Source organism: Montipora foliosa, chromosome 2 (assembly GCF_036669935.1).
Source record: "Montipora foliosa isolate CH-2021 chromosome 2, ASM3666993v2, whole genome shotgun sequence".
NCBI lineage: Eukaryota > Metazoa > Cnidaria > Anthozoa > Scleractinia > Acroporidae > Montipora > Montipora foliosa.
This window is the reverse complement of record NC_090870.1, coordinates 3,579,703-3,594,702: the sequence shown is the minus strand read 5'-3', so window position 1 is coordinate 3,594,702 and position 15,000 is coordinate 3,579,703. Positions and strand designations below refer to the sequence as shown.

At 38.6% G+C, this 15,000-nt stretch overlaps 2 protein-coding genes across 7 annotated transcripts in view; both read right to left on the bottom strand.

Annotated features, from left to right (window-relative positions):
• The window catches only part of LOC137992108 (amiloride-sensitive sodium channel subunit alpha-like), a 23,712-nt gene extending 13,373 nt beyond the window's left edge, over positions 1-10,339 (bottom strand). Inside the window, exons 1-3 of one of the 5 annotated variants that reach the window (XM_068837227.1) lie at positions 10,238-10,339; positions 3,219-3,531; positions 1,266-1,380 (exon numbers count right to left, since the gene is read on the bottom strand). In XM_068837227.1, the coding sequence (XP_068693328.1) occupies positions 1,266-1,380; positions 3,219-3,494 (391 nt within the window). In that variant the 5' untranslated portion in view covers positions 3,495-3,531; positions 10,238-10,339. Of the gene's footprint in view, positions 1-1,265; positions 1,381-3,218; positions 3,532-5,389; positions 5,485-5,575; positions 5,702-7,476; positions 7,593-7,623; positions 7,839-10,237 lie in introns of those variants that run through there. The other 4 variants (XM_068837225.1, XM_068837230.1, XM_068837229.1 and 1 more) reach the window with 4 other exon arrangements.
• Positions 10,340-14,686: 4,347 nt separating this feature from the next.
• LOC137992105 (amiloride-sensitive sodium channel subunit alpha-like) overlaps positions 14,687-15,000 on the bottom strand; it is a 48,148-nt gene continuing 47,834 nt past the window's right edge. For both annotated transcript variants that reach the window (XM_068837219.1, XM_068837220.1), the window contains one exon: positions 14,687-15,000. This exon is cut by the window's right edge and continues 2,934 nt beyond it. The gene's annotated coding sequence lies outside the window, so the exon portion shown is untranslated.

The window sequence follows — 15,000 nt, the reverse complement described above, 5'->3', positions numbered from 1 at the left end:
TTGAACAGGGTATCGAATTTAGCATTTTTTGTCTTAATCAGGGTATCGATTTATCAATTTTTGTCTTAAACTGGGTTAAATGTCTTAAACAGGGTATCAAAAATTGGAATTCTGTCTTAAAATGGGTAGGAAAATTAGCGATATTTGTCTTAAACAGGGTCAGGGTATGAGGGGCCGCGCCGCACCTCCCCAACCAGGGATACATCGAGTACCCCCCGGGCAAGACACCTACCGACTTTATTCAAAGCTCCCAAGAACCAACTTTCCTTCTTTGCAGTCAAACGATTCTCCCGTATTTGTTCACCAAATGATTGAAGTGTTTCATGGCACTCACCGTTGATTACGGGGAAAACCCGTTAAACATTGTTTGCGGGCGGTCTCAGAAAATCCTCAACAGATCTTTTCAAAGCTTTTTTAAAAACTTCAGCGGGTATCCCGGAAAACTGTATCCAGCCATTTTATTAAATGGCGTGTTGTATCTTTCTTCTATCTTTGATGAACAAAACTTCTGAAGTTTATAATGCGCTGATCAACTCGAAACTTCAAATTCCCCCTCCCCCCCCTATCCACGGGCAAAACCCCGAGCATTTGAACCAAAAACGGAGTGCGGTAGTGAACGGCGCTATAGAAGCGACGGATTAAAAAAAACGAACCTCTCCCCCCCCCCCCCCCGACCTGAACCTCCCCCGTTTTTTTTGCTCCCCCGCCATTATCACAAATTATCCTCCCAGCGAAAACGGACATGCAAATATGTCTTTAATATCTAGAACTCTAGCACTGAGAGAGGGCACAAATCAGGGGCAACAAATTGTGTGAATTAGCACAGGGAGAGGTCCAAAGAGTATCTATCTGGAGTTGAAGACTCTAATGCAGATAATGCAAATTGCAAATAAAGTGCATTCCATAGCACCTAATGAAACGTGTTTGTTATTTACCCAAAAAAGTGATTTCTGCTCTTCTCGTATGCTTGTATTCAGTATTTGCGTTTACTTTTAAAATAGTATGGATATGAGTATCTATTCGGATCCTTTAGTGATGGCTTTTGTAACGACTCCCCAACAGAAATTGCGCCGCTAAAACGACCCCTTAGCCTGCTATGGCCGTGTGAATGATGCCTGAGTCGTTTTGAATAATCAACATACATATCCTGGTTTCAGTTTACAGATTGAAAACGCAAATGATTGTTCGCTAGCCTGCTTCAGAGTGTAGTATGCTTTTCAGAGTAATTATTTGGTTATTTAAGACAACAAAATAACACGGCTCACCATGGTGCAATAACTGCGTGAAATATTGCATTTCACCACTTTCTATTAATGCATGAAGAGCTTCGTTTCTGATTGGATTGAAGTTGCAGAAGGTTACTTTTGGAAATGGAAGGCTCTGTGATAAAAAGAACGGGTGTAAAAAGTGAATTTTAGACAATTTTATACACGCCCTCAGCTTAAGACCACACCGCTCTAGTGATATGTGTGCGGGGATACACATATAATGGGGGTACACATATCACTGCGATACCGCCTTATTGTTGTGACTTACGTAAGATACGGAGACAAATCACGTTTCCTTACATGAAAGTACACAGGCATTGTACCAAAAATCGTCTTGGTTTCGCGTGCGGTCATTCGATTAGTCTCAGCACTTATCATATATTACAGCTTTTAAATGCAATTAACATTTCATCTTCCACAGTTAAGGACGTTCGCGCCCAAAACGTACCCACGTACAGATTTTTTTTAAACTTGCCACGCAGAAAGGTAATGATCTACTTTTGCCAAAAAGGCAAAAAAAATGGGGGGTCACCGTGCTCGTTTTCGAGATCATGAGGTGCATTTTTAGAAGATTGCGTTACTTTAAGACGATCTTAGCTTACAACTGTCAGCGATAAAAAAGCTACATTAGTGAAATTTAGATCAGGTAAACGTACTCAGTTCAACATAACTAATATAACTAAATTAACCTTTGCAGCTGATGTCTTTTTCTGAGGTGAAATAGACCTTGAAAAACGATACATATTAGTCTAAGAAAGAAAACTTCGGTCGCACGAGACCATAAAAGGCCAAATATTTGTAACTTCTCACGTACAGATTGTTTTTTATTAAAATGGACAAAATCAAGAAAGGAAGTGATCTACGGAAAGAAAAATGGGGGTTACCGGGCATTCAAGAGAGTAAAATCGCTGCGAAGTTCTCAAAGCGATTGTCTATTCGCGCTGTCACGCCATTGCGTGACATTTCCGAGAAGACCTGGGTCCACAGCTATCCCATGATGCCACATACTTTCATGTTCCCTTCTAGTGGAAAAATTTTGCGCCTTTAGCATCGTGTTTACTTGCGTGGTCTACGATGCATGACGTGTGCGTGACATGTGCAAAAAGATGCGCAGTAGCAATGGGCGCGAACGTCCTTAAGGTGATAGTCTCTTTTATTTTAATCCGCAGAGTGTTCGTAAAGTTTCAGCCCCGCGAGGAATGAGTTCCTGAAACCTACGAATTCAACAACCTAAATCATACTTTAGGAAGGATTACGTTTTTGCAAACGTTGGCCGTGTAGCACTCTTATTTGAACAGACTTAACTGATTAGAGCGTAATGTGAAGTGCTAAGTATCTACCCCATATGAACCATGTGAGCGTTAGCCCTACTGATGGAAACGTTTGCAAAAACGTAATCCTTCCTTGTACTAGTACTTGCACATGTTCATTGCCGTGACTTTAACCGTCATCGTCAGTTCCCACGGGCTGCTCCCGTCTGACCTTGCAGCTCAGCCGGGAGAGCAGCGGTGATCTAACCCGAAGGTCGTGAGTTCAATTTCCTCCCTGGTCAGAGTTGTTCTCTGTCCTTGTGTGGGTCCATTTCCATCAGTAGGGCTAACGCTCACATGGTTCATATGGGGTAGATACTTAAATTATAATTTAGGACAACTTATTTTCCTTATTTTGACTCTCGAGCCTACACTTTTAATAATGCTTTCTCACCAAATTTATAGTTATTCTGGTAATTCACTTGACGATGAATGGAAAATACCAAGTCCTGCTTCACAAGTTGGTAGTCTCGTGACCTCCTTTTGAACGTCTAAGTACGAATTTCTGTGATGATAACTAGCTTAAGCTTCCATATGGGGTAAGATATTTTCATAAGAGTTGACACGTCACGGTTGGACTTTCTCTGAAGAACGAAGATAATATAAGTTGAAGTTGAAATGAGCCTAATGCAACACTCACCGTTGATGTTTCTACTTCAATTAATGTAGTCAACGGTCTGGACTTGTATTTTTTATACAAAATGTGCACTTGTGCAGTCATGATTGTCATTGCCCCAATAAACAGCAGGCTCCAGAATACTGTTAGAGACCAGTGTTTAGATGCCTTTATTCTTCCAAATCCATGAGCAGAAGTGTAGTCACAAAAATCTTTTAGAAGACTCCAGAGTGTAGTACGTGGCTCTTTCGAATCTGTCTCGATACCTTCTTCAGGGCTCAATGTTCTTCTTAGTTCCATTTCTACTCTTGATTACCGGATCATTTTAGTGGTCCACCTGTTTTTCGCAGAAAAAAGGTTTGTTATTTGGCTTAGGATTAATGCATCTTGAGGCCAGACTAGGTGTCATGCTTCATTAGCTCCTTTGGGGAGTCACGCCTTTTACGCTTTTAAATGAGAAGGTATAAAGTGTAACCACTAAAGACTTGCCTTTTTCTGGCGTAACGCTACAGGGGCGAATATAGGGGGAGGGTGCAAAGGGTGCGTACCCTCCCTCCCCCCCTCCCTCCCCCCCCCCCCCCCCCACCCATGCCATAAAATGGACTCTACCAACAGTATCGTATAAACTCTTGTACTCTTGTTCTTAGGCCATCGTAGCTTGATTAAGAAAATAACACAAACAGCGGTGATAAACATTGTATTCCAACGCATTTTTTATATAGAACTTGACGTTTCGTATGCTAGTCTTGTTCATTCAAGAGCTAAAGCCTTCCCTTAATGTCAATATTAGTAGTGAGAAGTTGTTGCTGTTTTAGCTATTATTCCTCATTATGTCTAGACACGTACTGCTGCAGATCGTTTGAAAATGTATGTTGACTAGCATACGAAACGTCAAGTTCTATATAAAAAATGCGTTGGAATACAATGTTTATCACCACTGTTTGGGTTACTTTCTTAATCTACCAACTGTATCTGTTTTATACGGTAAATAAACTACTAATTCTCTTTCCATTGCTTTCAACAATTTTTTTATCCTGGTGTTTGCAAAGTAGACTAGTTCGGCCCTGGAATAGGGACATATGAATGCAAAATGGAATAACTACCGCAAAGTAATAGCAGATTACTAATTTTCTTAGTTTATTAGCCTCAATTCTTCATTCTAATAATTTACAATCTTGAAATTTGCATATATATACACGACTCTACAGCTTGGAAACTGTAACCAGCTGGGTATTTCATTGTCGTCACTTTGTCATTAATGTTGGTTTCCAACGGAGCGTTTAGAAGATATCCTCGATTTCAGTAGATTTCGTGCTGGCAGCTGCATATTTTTTAAAGCGACTTTCTTAACAGCTTCTGTAGAGGTAAGAGGAGTCTGTTAAGTTCTTAAAGCTTGAAATTACAAAAAGGCGATTTGAGTTAACTAGCGAGAGTTAACTGTTCCTAGCACAAAGGGTGGAACATCGTAGACCAGAAACGCATTAATTTTTGGATCGCATGAAATTGCCACTGCGAGAGTAACTTTCACAAAAAATATGATTTGAAGTTACGTAACAGATTAGCCATGAATAGATGATGGTTATGAGGTGGTGAAATTTGCCTAGAAACGTACAGTCTTTCATATTACATGGTCCTTTTTACATTTGACTTGCTTCAGAAACTTTTGTAATGCCCGTCTTGGTTTGTGATCCGTTTAACAGTGAACGGGGGGGGGGGGGGGGGAGGGGGGGGAACTTAAAACTAATATGAAATGAATGTCTACAGGTGTGAGGCCTAGAGTAAATTATAATCACCCAGAAACAAATAATCTCTTCCTTCAATATCCTTAATTAATGAAAATTTTGTATTTTCTCATCTTGTTTGGAAATAATCGGTGTTTTATATGGTACCATTACATTGCTGTTACGTGACAGTGTTGTAGCGTCATTCGATCTAAAAGAGTCTTTTAAGTGTTGAAACCCTTTAAATCCTCCATAACTAGCGAGAGTAAACTGTTCCTAGCACAAATGGTGGAACATCGTAGGCCAGAAATGTATTAAATAGGCCTTCAATCATATGAAATTACTATCGCGAGAGTAACTTTCACAAAAAGTTACGTAACAGATTGGCCATGAATAGATGGTTATGAGGTGGTAAAAATTGCCTAGAAACGTACATTCTTTCATATTACATGGTCTTTTTTATATTTAACTTACTTCAGAAACTTTGGTTCGTGATCCGTTTAACAGTGAACAGGGAAGGAACTTAAAACTAAAATGAAATGAATGTCCCGTAGATGTGAGGGCTGAATGCCATCGGTGCAGGTTGCAAGCATGTTCATAAAAGCAACCTCCTACCGCGGTTTTTCTGCTCTGCTTAATCGCTAAATGGTAAATTGTTACCTTTTAAGGGAAAAATGCAGCATTTTTAAACTGAATGATGTTTATTAGACAGAGTGTCACCGCCGAAATGTACATAGTTGCCATAAAGTTTACATTCCGCTCCATTTCTATTCGTCGCCAATTCGTCGCCTAAAAAAATAAACAATAAAGAAGACCTTTTCTAAATGGCTGAGCATGGGAGTCTTGAATGACCATTTCTCATCAAGATCTTTTCAACACAGCAGTAGCCTCACAATAATTTAATATGACTGAATAATTTATATCAATGAATTTTAGTTGCGAAGAAGAGTGGTGCGGTTTGTGGCTTAATATCCTTGTTGATTTTTATTGTTGTGTGTTTTTTTCCTGTTACAGTTAATACGAGGGAGGAGGTTTACCAAGACATTGAACTGCGTGTATAGAAGCGTTGTCTAAAAAAAAAACGAAGCAGTCCAGTCAGGATGCTTGTCGTTTCGTCAATGTGCTTCGCTTCTTTTGAACAGATTCGATATCGATTTCTTCATTTGGCCCCGCCTTTTAAGGACGGTGCCTACTAATGAACAAAATTTTTGCCCCGGTGTGTGATTATGCAGGAATGTAGATCTTAACAAGTGTTATTAAAATCCAAAAAGAAAATTAAGGGTAACCTCGCATTTTTCAAAGATAATTCATGAATAATATTTGTAAAAAGCTTTAAAATGCAAAGCAATGTATGGCGTTCTTTCTCAAATTGAAACTTAATTATCTCTGAAATATGCATGGTTACCCCCAATTTTCTTTTTGAATAACAAGAGTACTTACTAAGATCTACTTTCTCCGGATAGTTTTAAACCGCGCAAAAATATCCCTGTATTAGTAAGCATCACCGATAGGAAATCCGAGTATCTCAAGATGCGCAAAACGTATGCGCAATGACAATAGTAGGCACCGTCCTTAAAAGAAGTTCTTATCTCTTTGGATCAGCTTAATTAGTTAGTATATATCCACTGACACCACGGCATCTCGCGTCGTCTTAACTTTTGTATTATTGTAGCCATGACTAAGTCTTATTCACAAAATTCCAGTGAGCGGGCAATATACAGGATATTAGTATGTTTAGAACTATAGGCAGATTTTATATAATTCAAAACGTTAAATATAGAATCTCGTTTTTAGAGAATATTCGAATTATAAATTTTGTGTATAAAATTGAAGTCTTACGAGTTTTCATGCAGTTTGACCGTTAAGAAAATAAATGGAAGTGAAGTATCGAGTTATAAGGCACATCTGAATGTTTCTCTGAAAAATAAAAGTTCGAAACTGAAACACTGATGAGAGATCCTCCGGCTTCCGAACAGTTGTGCATCACTGAGTCACATTTGCACTGATTAACAAAAACAATTAGGAGGCAGGTACCTCCTTTAACAAAAAATTTAGTCGCAGGCGAAAAGAAGACTCCGCCTTATTCACTATCGGTTTTATCGAACGTGAATTGGCCCAAAGGATGACTGGCATGATAAAAACTTATTAGGGCCGTTTATACGTGAGAAAATAAGCCGCGGCTTACATATAAGACGCGAACACACCGTTTAAATGGTAAAAAATCGAAGTTCACGGCTTTCTCAAGCCGCAGCTAGCTCAACTGCTCCGCTGAGCCGTGGCTTATCCTGGCCTAGGGGGTTTGGGCTGTGCTTATCTTGGCCGCGGCTTACCTTGGACGTGAAAGTGTTCGTATAAATGTATGAAAGCCGCACCCGTATAAAGGCCCAGTTGGCGTCTTATTTTCCCTATTTTGGAGATTACTTAGAAAACTTCACCGTCAATGCTCAGGCTTTCTTTTTTTCTTTTTAGCCCAGAAGTGACTGCATGCTAGGCCATCTGAGTGAAGCTACAAATATTTGTATGAAATTTAAATTACTAATTTGCTAACTTACAGAGGTTACCTGAGGATCGCACACTGGAGAGACTAGACACAAAACTTTCTGAGAAACTGAATTATATTTCCTTCTGAGGCGAGAGTAGGTCTTACGAGATTGAACATCTTGAACTGAGACAACCGTTGATAAAACTATCGATGTAAAACATTTTACCTTTTTGTTTTTCCTTTGTGCGTGCCTTGCTGGTAAAGAGAGTTCAAGAAAATCCAATACGCGGCTGTTAACAATGGTAGCCTAAAATAATAGCACTTGATGTCCTTACGGTTAAGTAATCTGAGAGCATACTTGATAAATCACTTTTGACGGTGACTAAATGACTTGGGTGTTAAAGAGGCCCTCTAACGTTTATGTCGAAAGGTTCATGTTTTGAAGTTCACGAGATTACTCCTGTTTTTCTGAAAGTTACTACCCAATAAAATCAAGGTGCTAAATTAAGCACTAATAACAATTTTAAGCGGGGTGCGACAAGGTGCTAATATTTACTGCGAATTACTGAGGAAGCTCAATATACATGTCATAAAACACATGATACCTATGGAACAAACCATTACGAATCATTACAAAAGTAATGGAGGTGAGAGAGAATAAAAGAAATCATACTAAGAAAAAAGCAAAGGCAAGCAAGGACCTTTCTCTGAAAAAAATTCGTGCAGATAGTTCTCTCCCCGAAAAAAATTGTAAATCAACAAATGGCGAAAAAAGGTATCGTCTAAGAGTAAAAAGCCTTCCCCCACCCCACCAATCCTATCCATCACTTTTGTAAAGGTCGGGGGACAATATAAGCAGTCGTGATTTATTCTTAATTTAAATGTGACGTAGCGGTAAGTTATCGGAAACAAATTATATTGCCTCCATCTTTCATTTAACCATTTTCAGAGGCTTTGAAACTAAAAATAGATGAAATTATTTCAATTTACTTCTTTGAGACGTATTTTAGTTGGACGGTATCCATTCAAAGAGTTCTGTACTGGGAGTCAATTTCATCTTTTTTAATTACTCAAAATGAAAAATCTACGGCGACAATATTGCAGGTTTTTGACGAAGAATTAATAACAAAAACAAACTGAATACTTTTCATGATCAACCCGAACTGTTTCAGTAAATTTTACCATAGGCCAGAAACGCTTTCCGTAAACTTTAAAAGTTGAACGAAGATTTAATTACCAAGCGAGATTCCCGTTTATTCGTAGTAATTAGTCAAGAATTTTCTACAGTCATGGAAGATGACAACTATTAAAAGTGTATGATTCATATACGATAAGTGACACGAGAAAACTTAAAATGTAAAAGATACAAGATGAAAGTAAAATGGTCACATTATTGATAATTGTTTGAAAAACGATTTAACACTTACCGTTGTTTGAAAGTTAACCGCCGAAGTTTGCTGCAGTATGCTTTTAATTGTAACATTTGTCGAAGTGACGGAGAAGAAAAAAGGCTGAGAAAACGCTAAAAGTAGAATAAACGTGTTTCCAAAAACCCGTTTTAAAAATTCGTTGCATTGAAATCATAATTTGGATTGAGTTCTACTGTATGATATCCAGCTGGAGTGTTCGTTCCATTGAAGTTGTTACGTACTAATACTGTATGCGCTTATTAATTTTTTTAGCTCTGATCTAGCTACTAATACCTACTAAGAAGCTATAAAATAGCAGTAAAATAGAACATGAGAATTTTGTTGTAAGATTACCTGTCCAAAGTCCTTTGCTTTAGTATGTACAAGTTACCTTCCTAACCTGAACCAACTGAAGGACAAATGCAACAAAAATTCGCGCTCTAAATATCAGGTACGTCAGGGGGCCCGGAGAGGGAGGGGCTGGAGGGGGGGGAGGTGGTCAGCCCCCTCCCCTCACACTTCCGTGATCCATACCAAAACCTTCCCTTTCCCCCTTCCCCTTCCCCACTTTCGAACGTACTCGCAGCCCCTGTACAATGGGCATAAGGTATACATGTTGTCGGTGAAATCTGGTCTCAGGTTAAATCCGTTTTTACCTACAATAATTGGTGATCCTCATTGAATACGCGCTCAGATGAATTGAAGGAACCTTTTTGGAGCCTAAATTAAGCTGGCTTAGAGAAAAATTAGAATCAGGTTAGGTGATTAGTTTTGGTCATCACACATGGATACCAATTGACTTATTATACACTGAAGATAAATAATGGAAAGAACTGTGTTGAGTTGAGCATGTTCGTCGCTGTAGTGTAGTGGTAAAAACATAGAACTATAGATCTGGCCCCAGTTGTTGAAAAGGTGGATAACGCTATCCACCGGATAAATCACTATCCATTGGATAGCGCAGTTGATTTTGCTTTTGCTTATCCACTGGATAGTGATTTATCCGGTGCATAGTGCTATCCATCGTTTGAGCAACTGGGCCGGCCCTGGAGGGTTCGAGATCGAGTATTGGTAAGTGCGTATTACAGTTCTTTGTACCCTTACTATGTTGTAATGATGAGACTGACTGGATAAGTGTATGAATACAAAAACCGCGATAAGATAATACGAAACCTTAAGAAGATGTGTTGAGGTCCGTAAGGCAGAGCTTGAGGGAAGGTATAAGTGTTTTCAATCCTTTTTGGTGGGGTTGATGGCTGCTTTAAACTAAGTAGAGTGGATCACCAAGTTAACCTAGGTAAACGGATTCGACTTGAGACCGAATTTGACCGACAACATATACCGGCAGCACTTCCAAGAGTGATTCTGGCCAGCATGTGGCTGATGATTTATCGCTGAGTCGCAACTGAAGTTAAAGTCTCAAAACTTTACCTTACTCGCAGGGTCTACATGGCAGTACTTTCGAATAGCTCCCATTGAATCGTTATTACTGAAGTGTCACAAAAGAAAATATCAAAATCAGTGCAATTGCCGGCTGAGTTGTTAGGGGAGACGACGTGGGTGGCGAGGATAATAATAGCGAAAAAAATTCGAGAAGGTTTATTTTTCACAGTTGCACGTCTCGATAGTGTTATTACACAAGTCCGGAACGGAAAATTAGATTAAAGTTGTCAAACGAATTCTGTGTGGGATGCAGCCAAAAGTTTCATTTGCAAGTAGGTAGTTATCTTCGAAAAAAAATAGATTTACGAAAGTCGATTTTTCAGTAAATCCTAACTTATTGATGATTCTTTAAGTATCAGGGTACCTATATGTTGGCTAAACTGTGATTGTTCTTGAAGAATTGACGTATATTCTAAGTAATCATAACCTGTCTGCCTTTCTGTCAAGGGGAAAAGCACGCCCACGTCAGCTGACAATGTTTTTTTCCTAAACATCATTTAAGCGTCTCTAAAACTATCTTTTTGCTATTTATAAACTTCGATGAAATATTTGTCGTCCAGCAAGAAGTATTACAACTTTTCGATGTAGCTCAGCTAGTATCAGTTTTAGTACGGTAATTTCCTCATCTAGAGATAATTCCGCAAAATCGTATGTTTGTTAAAACTTTCGAGGACTCCATGCGTACCAATCAGACAGATCTTCGTTTGAAGTCACAGAGGCCACCTTGAAAAATGTCGTTAATCACAAAAAGCGGAATATACTTTTGTGAGCTGAACTCTTCTGTGCCGATCAAATGAGCTAAACACTCCAAGTTCACGTTCGTTTCTGTCATGTGTTTCGGCCCCTTATGCAACATAAGCGTTGGGATGAGTGAATTTAGGAGTCGCGAGTGTTTTCAGAAGTTACTAAGGTTTGCCGACTTATGTAGCGATTAACTTTTAAAAATAATTATTGTAAAAATCTATCCTTTCACTTGGTGCCATGCGATATATATAGGTTTTGTTTTTGACGATGAGGGCATTTCTAAACGCGCTTGTCTTAATTAAACGCATATCTTGAAGTCCCTTGCTAAGCAACCTCACCCCAATCAAACAAAAAGTGATCTTTATATGGTAATGAGATAATATTAAATCGCCCGCCTTCATTAATATCCACATAGATCGGAAATTAATCCAATATTATATCTATGACCTCACCCTTTCAGTCTAAAAGAACCTCTAATACATAAGGCCTCATTTACGCAAAAAACACATTATTTCCGATTTGGAGAAGGATTGGCAAAGTAGAGACAGGTAATTGTCACAGGATTGGATTCTGGAGTCGAGTTTGTCGGTTCTCCGATGTGCGGCGAGGATTTTCTCTGGGTGCTCAAATTTTCCTTATTTTTCAAAAACCGACATTTTAATTTATCTGCTGTTATTTTTATCTCACCAATTAGGAGATAGGCTTGTGCTGTAGAAGCTTGAGACCTATATATTCCATAAGTATTTTTCTCAGCTCCCTGAATGCAGGAAAATTGTGTAGCTTCCCAGGCACAGATTTTGATACCAAACAAGCCTCAGCTAATTCACCTGAGGGAATGACGGGATGGCGGGATGACGGAAAATCACCCCAAATCCTAAAAGACGGAATATAACATCCCGAGAAAAACTTTTAAAAAATGATCGTTTGGTTTTGTATGTGTACATCTACATCTACATGTTCCAGCACTCGGCAAAGTCCCTTTTTGACTTGTGGCTGTTTCTGCTTAGGTGGCCTCATATACCACGAGCCTTTTTAGAGACATCACCGCCAAGCCGGCCACTTCTGCTGCATGGAGAGAACAGGACAGCCACAACACCGGGGACTTTATCCCCTACTCTTCTCGAATAGTGTTTGGGTTCTTTAACGTCCCGCAGGGAACTTATGAACATAGAAGACATTTGTGAGACGGGGCCTACGATTTATAGTCCTTATCCGAGAAGACTTAAAAGTCTAACCATTTGCAGATGAAATTACAAAGGCAGCACTTTCCGTGCAAATGAACGAAACCCGAGAAACGAGAAAAAAATAAAACACATCTTACCGTTTCTTGAAAGGCGATGGTTTCTAATGAAATACAGTAGAGTGCAGTATCTCAAAATGTCGTAGCTTACAGAACTTCACACGTACTACTACAAAATAAGAAAGTTCAAATGGCTATGTAACCTTCGATTGGTTTCGCCTTCGGTTAAGTCAATCACTTTGCACAAAACCAATAATTTTAGAGTTTTCATGTTGTCCTAGCGGTATGAAGCCTGCCAGTTGTTAATAACAGATACGGTTTATCAGTTAAACATGCTAATCGCAAACACCTTTGCTAAAAGCAATTAATAAAATTATTATGCATTACTGTTTCTCAGATGGTGTCTGATATTCAGCAGCCTCACCAAGCATTTCAATTAAGTGGTGGTATAGGAGGTTTTCACGTGACGTCATTGCCGCCACGTTGGTGACGAAAACAAAAGATCTCTCATTAACCTCTTTTGTTCGTCCACCAGAGGTCGTTATTGGTGTCTCTAGAGAAAACGTCCTATTAACGGGCTAATTTTGTAAAGAAAATAATGACTGGGGACTCCAAAGTGGTCGTTGTTAGTAATAATGAAGTGGTCGGATTAATGAGGTTTCTAGATAAGAAAACAAGTGAACGTTTGTTCGAGCAACACTTGAATAGCAATCATAAAAGTGGTGAAATAACAATGATAACAATTATTGGACGGGGTTGAGCAAAATATCGTGATTTGTCAGTGGTGAGAAGATCAGTTATTTGCCGAAGCCGAAGGCTGAGGCAAATAATTGATCTGCAAGACACTGACAAAATCAGAATATTTTGCGATAACGGAGTTCAATAATTGGTTTATCATTCGATGACTGAGTTTGTTTATCCCAATTCCCAATAATTAAATCACTTTTTGAAAGCTCAGGAAAGCGAACTGCCATTTTCACACAAGAGCGTGGTTTCAATTAAAATATCATTTGCAGCAAAACACTTATCAGTTGAAGATAATTATTTGCAGATCACGTGGTGGGCAATCGGCCAATGAAGGAAAAAATATATCGAATGATAATCACATTTAGTATAGAGTGTTTTCACGTGACGTCACGGCGGCCATGTTGGTGTCCCTGAACAAAGGAACCGCGGCCATGTTGGTGTCCCCAACTAATCCTCCGGGAATTGAGCTCTATTATCATGCAAATCTTTTCTTTGTTTTGGTGGAAAAACAAGTTTACCGATCACGCGAGTGAAAACACTCTATAGACTATAGCAGTGGATAGCGTTCAAAGCGCGCTCTGATTGGCTACTCAAACTCCCAATATACTTTGCTATATTCACCTCCGAGCAACTCGCGCGGGATTTGCGCCCGAAAATATTGTAATAGTTGAAGGGATAATGAGTTCAAATCATCTTTTTGTGCTATATTATCTCACTGTTTGAGTAAATACTAAAACAACTATTCACCTCGGCGTCGGTGGCTAGTGGTGGATGTTTACCTCGCCGCTTCGCGGCTCGGTAAATATCCATCACTAGCCACCTCCACTTCGGTGAATAGCTGTTAATTATTTGAATTTAATATATTAATAAAAGACAATTAAGTAGCGGAGTCCAAGCTCTGCTGTTGTCTCTTGTGTTGTCATTTATTCTGAAATGAGGAGGTTTGGGAACATGACTTTCTATCAACGGGAATTAATAGTTGTTGAGGGTAAATATGTTTTCAATTCTTTTAAAGAGCCCCTGTGACCAAAAAAATCAATTTTTCTTTTTTCTTAGATGTCAAAAACTATTTATAAATTTGTTTCCTACAATATTCCGATTTTTTGGCCTTTTTCAATGAACGATTTCGAATTTATTTTTTTGTTGCACGACATTGACAGTGAAATGATGTATTGTTAAACGTTTCAGTGTGCATGGAAATTCTTAATTGAATTTATTTAATTTTTTATAGGATAGGCCCAAGTTAGAACGTTTATATTGTTATCATAGTAAGTGGAACCTTAATTTATTGTTTTATACCAGCTTGCATCAGTCATGAGTCAAGAATTAGAAAGGAATACAAAGTCTGACTTAATTATCGGAAACATTTGGTCAATGACTAGCATTGATCAGGAAGTCACATTCGACCTTAGAGTGTATTCAAGGAGCAAAAACAAGGTTTAATTTTGTTGTTTCAACAAAACAATTCTGTTCTGTGAGAGTGGTTTTCCTCAGAGGATAAGAACACTTGAAAATTATTTGTTCCTGGTTGACGAAATTAATTTTGAAAGCACAAAGAATGCAGATGTGATTAGTAGACATTGAAGTTGACCGTGAAAACTTAATTCACTGTCTTGCAAATACTGTAAATACTTAAATGCAAGGAAACCACTTTGGGTCACTTTGAAACTTTATTTCATTATTTTGTAACTTAAGGCTGGTTCACATTTAACATAGCGTCGTGAGAATTGTTGAACAGGGAAAACACCGTTGAGAATACCAAAATTGAATATCTTCAATGTTCTTCAGCTTTTGCTCTCTGAGTTCATACTTACAATTCTTCATATTCTTGTAATGCTCCCAGGCGTATGGTCGCTTGTGTGATGTGTAGCCCTAAGTTTAATTCTATTACTACTTTTCACTTCTGCTCACTTTGAATGAAAGGTATTATAATAATCTATTATTTATTTATATGTACAGTGGTGGCCATACAGTAAACCATACTGTTCCAAACTGTGCTTACAGTGTACAAAGAATAAAA